An 11,107-nucleotide genomic window follows, 5' to 3' on the forward strand; every position below is an offset into this window, starting at 1 on the left:
CTCCGATAAACTCTTACAACTTAAGCATCCAACCTTGAGACTAAGCGTTCCAAGTCAATCTAAAACTTCCCGAAACAAAGGCAACCACCCCCCCGCAAGTCACATAACTACAAATACACACATATAAAACATCAAATAGGGAAAACGATACTAAAATACTCAAAATGACCGGTCGGATCGTTACGTCTGAAATACAAAATTTATTGCTTTGGCCGTAAAAATTATTTTTAGGGTTAAACAAATACGAATGTTAGATCTTTACACACATGCATACTCCAACTATGGCAATGTAGTATATTGTCAGATTTATATTTGAGAGACTACATAAAAGATTTTGTCTGTTCTTCCGGTTAAATTGACCCGAAAGAATGTGTCTAGAGTTTTTATTTTATTTTATCAAATTATCGGATTTTATATCTCAAAATTGTGAATATTTACAGCTCTAAATAACTACATAAGAAAATAGAAGTAGTCTGAGCATGCAAGCTCCAGAACTATCTGCCTCAAGTTCATCTAATTCCTTCAGCCTACATCAATTGAATTTCTGGTAAACACAGTCTATATAGGATAGTAATTCAACTTCCTTATGTAAGCTCCCACCTTAGTTGACAAACTTGCTGTAAAGCAGATGTCGTGCACTATCAGTCGAATTATAATCTCTGCTGGCCTCAATGTCTAGAGTTTTATATTATAAGATATTGATGAAAGCAAATGTGTCAAAGGAAAAAATTAAAAGAGAAACAAGTGATGAAAATCAAGAATAAAAAGCTGAACGCGAAGCTTTTACTACCCATTTAATTTTAAGGGTAAATTAGAACATTTTCATTTTTCATTCCCAAATGGAGAGACCACTCCTTGACTTTTACACAAAAAGTAGGTTACACATTTTTTTCATCAAGAACAATCGGCAACATTAGTGCATTGTTTCAAAGCAACACTTAGAAATTTAAACATTGCAACAAGTCAAAAATTAAAATTGCAAAGACAGCTTCATTTTTGGATGCTACAGCTCTTGCAAGATTGAAGCCTTCTTCTCAGCTGGAACCTTTGATTTCACAGTCGTAACATCATCACTAATATCGTCAACTATGGTTGACCTTTCTTTGATGTCCACAACTGGTAATTCTTGGTCTTTTCCTGTCTCATTTCCTTTACCCTCCTTACTCTTTCCCCACACCACAGAGTAAAGTCCCATGACTATGATAACTGCTCCAATGCAGCTGAAATTTTTGTCAAATGAATCAGGAAATCATTAGATTAATTAAATTGACAAAGCAACAACACTTCTTTTTTGTCCTTTAAATTTAAAAACTTAGTTTTTAATTACCTTCCAAGGTGGACTGACTCAGCCAAGATAATAGCAGCAAGAACAGAAGTGATGACCATACTCAAAGGGCTAAAGGCTGTCACGAACACTGGGCCTTTAACTTTATTAACTATACTTTGCACGTAATATGCAATTCCCGAGCAAACGATTCCCTGACCAAACACAAATTGCTTGCTCTAATTAGTCGCTAATAGTAGTAAAATTATATAATGATACTTCTTGGTGGTAAGAATTTAGTAAATAAGAGAATTGTACGTTTCACAATAATTTAGCAAATAAGGAAAAACTTACAGAATAAGCAGCAGCAAGGAGCCTAGCGTCGAAGCCAATTTTCCATGCATTCCAATCACGTTCCATTATAAGAGCAACAATTCCTCCTTCCACTATGCCCATCACACATACCCATGCTGCCAGAGATAGCTCTGCTGGGTATTCCTTCAATGTCATCGATTGAATACATATGCAAAATTGCTCAATTATTATATAAATAAATGTAGTAATAATTTATATCAATATTTAAATGAGTAAAATATTCATTTTTCCTAATTCTGAAAATAGACAATACTAACTTACTTGAACAATAAAGAAACCGGACCAACCAACAATGCAAGAGATGAGCTCAATGGTTCCGGCGACCCAGTTCTCGGGGGTGGACGCGGCGGCTGCAGTGTGGCTGCCGCCGCGAGAGTGTGGGACCAGGTTGAACATTGGGCCTTTGTAAAGTGTCATCACCATTGCTCCCGCCACTGTTATTGCTGTTCCTATCACCTTTGCCATACTTGATTTCTTCTTCAGGTTTACTTTCTCAATTCTAGTCATAAAGAACCAGAAAAGATTATGTTAAATTAAAAGAGGAAGAAATTATGTTCATGAGTTTCTATTTCTTTTCTATAATATGGTTTTTCATTTTTTCGACAGTATTTTGTTCTATAGTAGCTATATATATATTGGACTATTAGATGATGAATTACTTTTTAGCTGTTTTTTTTTAAAATTTATTTATTTAATTTTTTTGGTGAAAATTATATCTCAGCCACTAATAAAAGCTAGCACAATAACAACTACGGAGTAATAATTAGGAGTTTAACTTATATGTCAATATTACAGGAGCAACCACTAACTTTTTTGAGATCATTGCTTTCCAAGTGGGAAGCAAGTCAGCAACTTTGTTTAGGTGAGATCATACTTTTATAATTTATTACTTGTGTAATGAACTAGTAGTGTATCTTTTATGGGATAAAGAAAGGTGTCAAAATCCACCATGTCATTTTATTTGCTCTTTTTTGGTACTTTCTTGATTTTAAAGGAGTAATAGTACTATTTTTACAAATTAAATTACGATAAAAGGAAAATAATGAGTACCTGAAAATAACTGCAAGAATAAAGGTGACGGCAGGGAGAAGATTGACAAAGGCAGATGCATAGGTTGCAGTTGTGCTCTTCAGTCCCACATAGTACAAGTTCTGATCAATAACTGGCCTGAAATTCCATATATTTAAAAGCTTTCGTTTAGAACAACAGTTATATATCATCAAACATATATAAGGATTAAAAATCTTTCGATTTAATTGTAAAATAAATAAATCTAAACTTCTTAAAATTTATTCCGTGAAATGATATCTCTTTGGAATCATTGTATGCTCCGATACTTTGATAGTACTAATATAGATGCCTTATTCTTGATCAATGTGTCGATTTCTCAAATAGAATCTATAACCCTGCACTCACTTATTTTAAAACATTTTTGTATATCTAGTAGCTTAAACTTTTCAAATAAATTAAACAGATAGAACAAATGAATTTGCTTTCTAATTTGGAATGAGGATTTTTTGACGTTCTTCATTGGATTTATTTGTCAGGTTTAACGTCAAAGAATAATATGATTAGTGATATTTCTAATATAGGAAGTTGCTTATTGTTTTCCTTCAACTAATTAAAGCTAACCTCAGAAGATGAATGAAAACTGTGGAAACACTATCATCCAAACATATTAAAATTTTAATAAAAGACGTACCTCTCTAAAGACCATAAAAACAACAGATTTTTAGAAAGGTACTTTGCAAGTGTGTATTTAATTTATTCAGTTGGATGTGATCATTAATTAATTGGTTAAATGCATCTTTTCTCTTGGCATAAAGCATGTAAGACAATATGGGCTCTAGCCAATACAGGTGGGTGAATGAAGGTAATAAAAAAGAATTAGTTTATAAAGTAGAAAACCCAGCAGGAATAGAGAAGAAGAAGTTTTTTAAGTCGGGTAGGAACATAGGTTAGGGTTTCGGTTGATATGAAGCTATAAAAGTTTTGCTACTATATGTAGTAGTATCATTTAACTAAACATTCGTTAATATTACTCTTAAAGCGTATTTCAAAGTAAATAAAGGAGGGTTTGAGAATCTTTCGGCACATGGAAAATTGAGAATCTTTTGGCACATGGAAAATATCTCAATTCCCAAAGTCATAGATTGTTAAATCTTGCATTTGTTAGAAAGAATTCAGGTAAAAATATATATAGATAATTGAGTAGGAGCTCAATATAGAGCTGCTAAATTATATTTTAAAGTTGGATTTTCATTATTTTTTTTAGTCGCCTTCCAAATGCTCTAAGGGGTCGTTTGGTACGCTTACGAAATTTATACCATATGGGAGGTGGGATAAAATAATCCCGAATTTGATGGGATAATGTGAGATAAGATGAAATATTCTGGATTAAGTCTGAGATTAAATTTATATCGTGTAAATTTATACCCGCCAGCCAAACGCGGTATAAATTTAATCCCACGTTATCCCTGGTACCAAACGACTCCTAATAGTTGACAAAAATAAAAATAGTGAACATCTGACATTTAACTGTCGTATATAATCCCTTTCATGCAAGAGTAACCTTGTAGGAAAACGCCGGGCAACTTATAATGTTTCTGTATTCAGTTTTGATACATGATGTATGAAGGCTAAAACAGAAAAAGAAAACTATTAAATGAAGTAAAAGATAAATAAGAAAAAAGAGACATCAGAATCTCATACGTTTGGATGACTGAATAGACAACTAAATTTTATGAGAGAACAAACAGTTTGGAGTATATATTTATAGTAATTTGTTCACATGTAAATTGAGTAGAATATAAAAGTGTGTAAAAGAATCACATACTCTAGAAAACCAAGAGCCAATATTTTAATAAAGACCCTGAGTGTCATCTTTGGCCTTATTTTCCTGCAAAAGAAAAGAAAGCAAAAAGAAAAATATTCTGTAAGATACTTGTAGGCAACTTATATTCTATTGTGCGATTCAGATTATTCAGCAAGATGGAAAACGTCAAATTTTTTGATAAGTTCTCAAATTAGGATATAATTAGATAAACATTAGTGTACCACCCTCAAACAACTTAAGATTTTAAATTAAATTATCAAAATTTTCAACATGATACCATGGCAAAAAAGGGACAAAAATCCTGCATACCTAGAACTTAAACTTTTAAAAAAGATGGTTACACACTTCAACACTGAATATGGTTGAATATAAATGAGAACTAGGATCAAACAAGGTCATATGAAGTGATCATATATGCACTTCCAGAGGAAATGGAAGGGGGGAAAATCGTCCGATTTCTTGGTGACTGAATAAGAGAGGGTTCTACCAAGTAATTAAGGAACTACATGGAAAAGAGAATAGGAGAGAGATTTTACCTTTCAAGAACAATGGCAAAGGGTGCAACAGCAAGGGTGGCAAATGCATGGCGATAGACAACAAGAATCCAGTGACTCATTCCCCTTTTGAAGCACATCATTGTAACAATATACATCCCTGCGTAACCAAACTGCAAGGAAACCATAGCCAAGTAAGGCTTCACCTTGTTGAGGAATGGGCCAAATGCCCCACAAAACATTTGGTCTGCCATTTCTCTCCTTCTCTTCTTTCTACACACAAAGAATGAAGGGGTTAGTTTTAGGCTGGGGTATGCAAAATATAGGAAGTGCGCCCTTTTATACACAAAACAAAAGGTAAAAAGCTATACCAAGAATATTAATAATAAGAGTTTAATTAAATTAGATCTGGAAAACCAAAAAACAGTCTAGCTTATTCATGGTTGCACTAACTCTTGTTTCTCACTTCCTCTCTCAGATTCCCTTTTAAACAAATTATGTTATGTATATGCAATGTAGTACCTATTCTTCAAGCAACAAGAATCTTTGCTGTCATGAACTTAATAATTAAAGAGAGAGAAATAAGTGAGGGTTTTCTTTTTCTCTACGTAAAATCTTTTCTTGGAAAAAGAAAAAAACTCTTTATTTTTTATTTTTTTCATTTTGTATTTTATGGAGGTGGAGTTTGAACCATTGACCACCAAATGCTGCTAGGTTTAGTGGGAGATGATGTAGGTGTAAAAGATATGTGGTCTTTGAGAGAAAGTGGGTAATGAGTGGACACTTTTCTTGAAAATGGCTCGATTGATTATGTTGCAGTTGATTAGTATTGCCTCCGTCCCCCGTCTTCAATCTTTAACATAAAGGAGGAGATCATCAAAAACAAGCTATTACCGAGGATTAGTACAAGTGACATATTTTTTAAATGAATTACATGTACATTTGTATAATTGAATTCCATGTATGTTGATATACAAGTGGTTCTTCTTTGCTTTAGGTTTATGATAACTTACTCAAATTACTTTGTATCATAAAGTACAAGAAAATGACAACCCAATTGCCTTTCTTTAATTTTAAAGTTGAGAGCCTATTGATATTACATATGAAAATTAAAAACAATAGCAGCAAGCATCGATCGATTTGTTTAGGTGATCCTTTGATATGAAATCTCTAAACCCTAGTTAGTTTAACAAGTATGATGATATTAATATGCCACAGACCCAAAGGGTTGTTAACATACATTTAATGCATCGACCAACTTATCGAACTTATTTAATCGCAGTTATCTGGTGACAAGGTCAACGCATCACAATGACTGACCACAAGATGAACAAAAAAAAAAAAACTTATATATTGAAAAAAATAATTAAGATAATCAACATTTGACTCTATGTTCTCAATTTATTCTTAATAAGCTAAAACTCAAATTATACTTTCAGTATTCCGTAGACACATGCCTATGTACTGCCTGTAAATTGTTAGAGGCGGATATAAGATTTGCAGTTTATAAATTACTACAATAATCTCAAGTTAATATATAATGATAATTGAGTTCATAATTAATTACTAAATTTCTTAAAAAATATATAGGAACTTCACAAAAACTAGTGGGTACATATTAACTCGTAACCAATGCATTAGATCCGCCTTGTACATCGTATCAAACTACTCAACATTGTATCATACAATTTGTATGCAATGAGGTTTTCAGTAAGACTGTACAGGCTCGATTATGGTACTGTAAATAAAGACTGTACAGCATATACAACTCGGTTGTAGGGCATTCGGCTTATATTAACATTGGCATGTGAAGTTTCTTTCAATTTTCTTATTCATCTTGTATTTGTTGTCCTTTAGCATATTGATAACAATCAGAGAATCTAGTTCAATGGTGAAATTTCTGTCCATTTTGAATACATTAGTTTCCTCCAAACCAGGCTGCATGAGCCTTTTTCGCAAAGTTGTTATTGACTTACTGCTATATTGAATTTGAAAGGAAAAGGTCATGATGAGATCTTTATTGTCATTTCTAAGAACTTCACCCATTCCACTATGCCAGTCTTTTCATTACCTCAGTAAAACTTCCATTTGTACCCAACTTAAATGAACCTACGTTTAATTTATGCTAATAGACGGTGATTATTATAGAAGTGATTTGTTGTACCAGCTTATGAATAGTATTAAGAGACTTCACTTGCCACCGAGTGTTAACCATGTATCTAACAAGGCTTTGCTGATATTTTATTCCCAACGGGAACCGATAAGTTTCCATATATCAGCTGCATTACCTTTCATATAAACATATTGCATGGTTTCATTTTTAGGGCTTGAGCAGCAGTTACATCTGGAAATCATATGTTTTCCAAACTTGATAATCACTTTATCAAAAGGAAGTTTCTCGTGGTGTCACGATCCAAAATTTCACGAAAGGTCGTGATGGCACCTAATCTCCAAGATTAGGTAAGTCAACATGCAAAATAGATCTAATCCAACGGAACATGATATAATATGACTGAAATGGTATAAATAGCCGAATAAATCTTCAACAACAAATAATATATGTAGAAACTAACATCAAATCCCCCAAAACCAGATAGGACCTCTAAAACTGAATACAAGAAAATATCCCAATAGTACAATATTGTCTGAATGTATAAATAATAGTATGAAAGATAGGGGAAGGGGGACTCCAAGGGTCTGCGACGATCATGCAGCACTACCTTGAATCCTCTCTGTCAGCTACGAGCCTCACTTATGAAGTCTGCTATTGCCAACAACTGGATTTGCACAAAATGTATAGAAGTGTAGTAGGAGTACGGGATAACGTGTACTCAATAAGTATCAAGATGAATTTTGGTGAAGTAATGACGGGGTTCAAGTCACGTGATACTCACTAATAAAACAAACATGTGCAATTTATAATAATTTGCAACAAGAATATAACAATAGATGCAATACCATTAAATTCCATATCAAGAGATACTCTCAACATGGATAATTAAATCTTGACTAACAACTCATCAACATATAACAACGACATCGAGCAACATGTTAGAATTCAACACAAAAACATACAGAATGCATAACAAGGCATAGAGGATTCACTTGCATGGTCAAAGCTTCCACCTTTATGCTCAAAACGCACTATCATCGGATTCTATATCAGAATTAACCAATCTATCATTTATCAGAATCCGTGTGTACGCCATCAAGAGAGAAATATGAGAGATCGACACAAGGGATGAATCCAAATTCACACACTGCACGGTATAATACTCGTGCAAATAACAGTAACAATATTATTATAACCACACTACAAAAACCCTATGCCACAACAATCACAATACCACAAAAACTGCACGGAAGAGACCTTGTGCCAATTCCAAATCAATGCTCAATATGTCCATATGTTCTATAATCATAACAATCCTAAATATTTTTGCATCATGAAAGAGACATTTGCTCACAATTAATCAATAAGCTGCACAAGGACATAATATAGAAAGTGCGGATTTGTGCTTAAGATGTGAAACATGACTACGACTATATCAGTTATAGCAACAATTTCACAAATAGCCCATCTTGTCTAATTAAGAGACAATAATCCTAAACATGATCACTAGCATGAAAAGATAAACTCGTGTAGTCATATAAATGATTAAACATGAATCATTAAAAGCGCACAATCCAAACAAGGCATAATAGAAGCCTAAAGTCTAATCCAGTCATGAATCATATATAATATACGCATATATATATATATATATATATATATATATATATATATATATATATATATATATACGCGTATATAATGTCGCTTCCACACATTCCAATTAGACATATAAGGTCAAATCCTAAGGGTTATTCCCTCACAACAAGATTAGGTAAGATACTTACCTTAACAAGCCCAATTCAACCTTCCAAAATTGTCTTTCCTTAAGAAATTACCTTCAACCGGCTCGAAACTAGCTAATAACACTTAATACCATAGGAATCAATTCCAAACAGTCTAGCTTCAATCTTTAAATAATTCTCAAAAAGTCAACCCCAAGTTCATATGGTCAAACCTGAGTCTAGGGGTAGATCTTGTTTACCCATGACCCCATGAGTCAAAATATATGTTTATTTCCCCAATTTAAGTCTAAATCATTGCTCAAAACCTCAATATTTACTCTCTTAGCTTGTAGGCAAATTCTCAAAGTTCATCTCAAAATTCTATGTTTTAGGTGTTAATAATCCATGTAGATTCTTAAATAATATCAAAAATAATTAAAAATCACTTATTCCTTGGTCTTGTATGAAAATTTTCGAGAAAAATCGCCCCTCTCCAAGTCTAGAGTTCAAAATAAGAGAGAATGGGCTAAAATCCCGAAATAATACTTAAAATAGTCTGCTTAGGGGTACTCTTTGTGAACACGATCCATGCCTCATGTTCGTAAAGCACAAAAATGCTTCTGCCAGAATTCATACTTCACGATCGCGGAAGACCCCTCGCGATCGCGATGCACTGCCGGACCAACCTACGCGAACACGACATAACACCCGCGAACGCGATGCCTTAGCTTCCAGCCTTCTCCACGAATTCGACCATGCCTTCGCAAACGCAAGGCTAAGCTCCCAGCTCCCAACTTCCTCTTTGCAAACGTGATCCCCCCAATGCGAACACGAAGTATCATTGCTAACAAGCTTTATGAACGTGACTCACCAAGCGCGAATGCGAAGAAAAAATGACCTCCAGCCTAAATCTTTCATTGCGAATGTGAGAGTGCCCTCGCGAACACGATGAAAACCAAACACATCATATTAGCCAACTCCAAACATGCTCTGGGTGGTTTGAAACTCACCCGAGCAACCCGGGACCCCGTCCAATTATACCAAAAAGTCCATAAATACTACCTGGACCTATCCAAAGTTTCCAAACACATACCAGATTATCACATCTATGAATCAAGGATCATACAACAGTTGCACTTCTCTTAAATTCAAGAACTTCTAAACTTTCAACCAAGCATCCGATTCAAGCCTAACTAATCTAGATTGCAATCAAACTTTGCACACAAGATCCATACAAAAACATAAAAATGTCTCAAGTTCAAGAATAACATTTGATTCCGATGATATCAAAGTCATCTATCGATCAAACTTAATAACTCCTCAACTCTTCAAATTGTCAACTTTAAGCAAATAGGCTCAAAATCTTCTAGGAACATTCAAAATCAAATCCCAATATCCAGCTAAGTTCAAAATTACCATGCAAACCTATTGAAACCATCTAAGCACCAATCCGAGGTCGGTTACATTCAAATCTTGGTCAACTCTTTTAACTAAAGGCTTTCAAAATGAAACTACGTGTCTTAATTCACCCCCAAACCCCATGAAAATCAAACTACTCATCCCTGCAAGTCACAAAACATCAAATACAAGTACAAAAAAATCCATTAGGTGGATGGGTTCAAATACACAAAATGATCGATTGGATCGTTACACTCTCCACCTCTTAAATATGTTTATCATCGAACATGTTTAGAAATGTACCCAAACTGCTAAAATGATATGGATATCTACTCTGTATATTTGACTCGGTCTACCAAGTAGCCTCCTCTCTCGGATTGCCTCTCCAGAGCACCTTTACCGGTACGATCTCCTTAGACTTGAGTTTCTGAACATGTCTATCTAATATCGCCACCGGCTTATCTTCATATGCTGGATTCTCATCTAATTGCATTGTGATGATGTCCAAAACATGTGGCTTTCCTTTATGATACTTTCAAAGTATAAAAACATAAAACACCAGATGAACTCCCGAAAGACTAGGAGGGAAAGTATAACGACCTGATAATTGTTTTGTGTATTTGAGCTCCATTTTCCAATTTGATGCTTCTTGTATGCTTAGTTTTTGTTTTGTGACTCGGGGATGGTTGTTTTGGTTCCAGAAAGATTTTGGAGTGAACTAGAATACTTAGTTCCTTTGTTGGAAGCTTAAGTTATAAGAGTTGACCAAGGTTTGAATTTTGTGTAAACGACCTCGGATTCGTGTTTGATGGTTCCAATAGGTTTTATGGTGATTTTGGACTTAGGCATATGTTTGGAGGTTCCCAGAGTGTTTTGGCGCTATTTACCGAAATTTGGCAATTT

At 34.2% G+C, this 11,107-nt stretch overlaps 1 protein-coding gene across 1 annotated transcript; it reads right to left on the reverse strand.

Annotated features, from left to right (window-relative positions):
• Positions 1 to 781: 781 nt before the first annotated feature.
• LOC107798706 (WAT1-related protein At4g08300) lies at positions 782 to 5,296 on the reverse strand. Its single transcript, XM_075233045.1, has 7 exons — positions 5,012 to 5,296; positions 4,476 to 4,538; positions 2,690 to 2,806; positions 1,907 to 2,138; positions 1,619 to 1,798; positions 1,328 to 1,479; positions 782 to 1,220 (listed from the first exon to the last, which is right to left on the reverse strand). The coding sequence occupies exons 1-7, from the start codon at positions 5,221 to 5,223 to the stop codon at positions 1,004 to 1,006; spliced, it is 1,173 nt and encodes a 390-aa protein (XP_075089146.1). The 5' UTR covers positions 5,224 to 5,296; the 3' UTR covers positions 782 to 1,003.
• Positions 5,297 to 11,107: the final 5,811 nt, after the last annotated feature.

This window comes from Nicotiana tabacum, chromosome 16 (assembly GCF_000715075.1).
Source record: "Nicotiana tabacum cultivar K326 chromosome 16, ASM71507v2, whole genome shotgun sequence".
NCBI classification, from domain to species: domain Eukaryota; kingdom Viridiplantae; phylum Streptophyta; class Magnoliopsida; order Solanales; family Solanaceae; genus Nicotiana; species Nicotiana tabacum.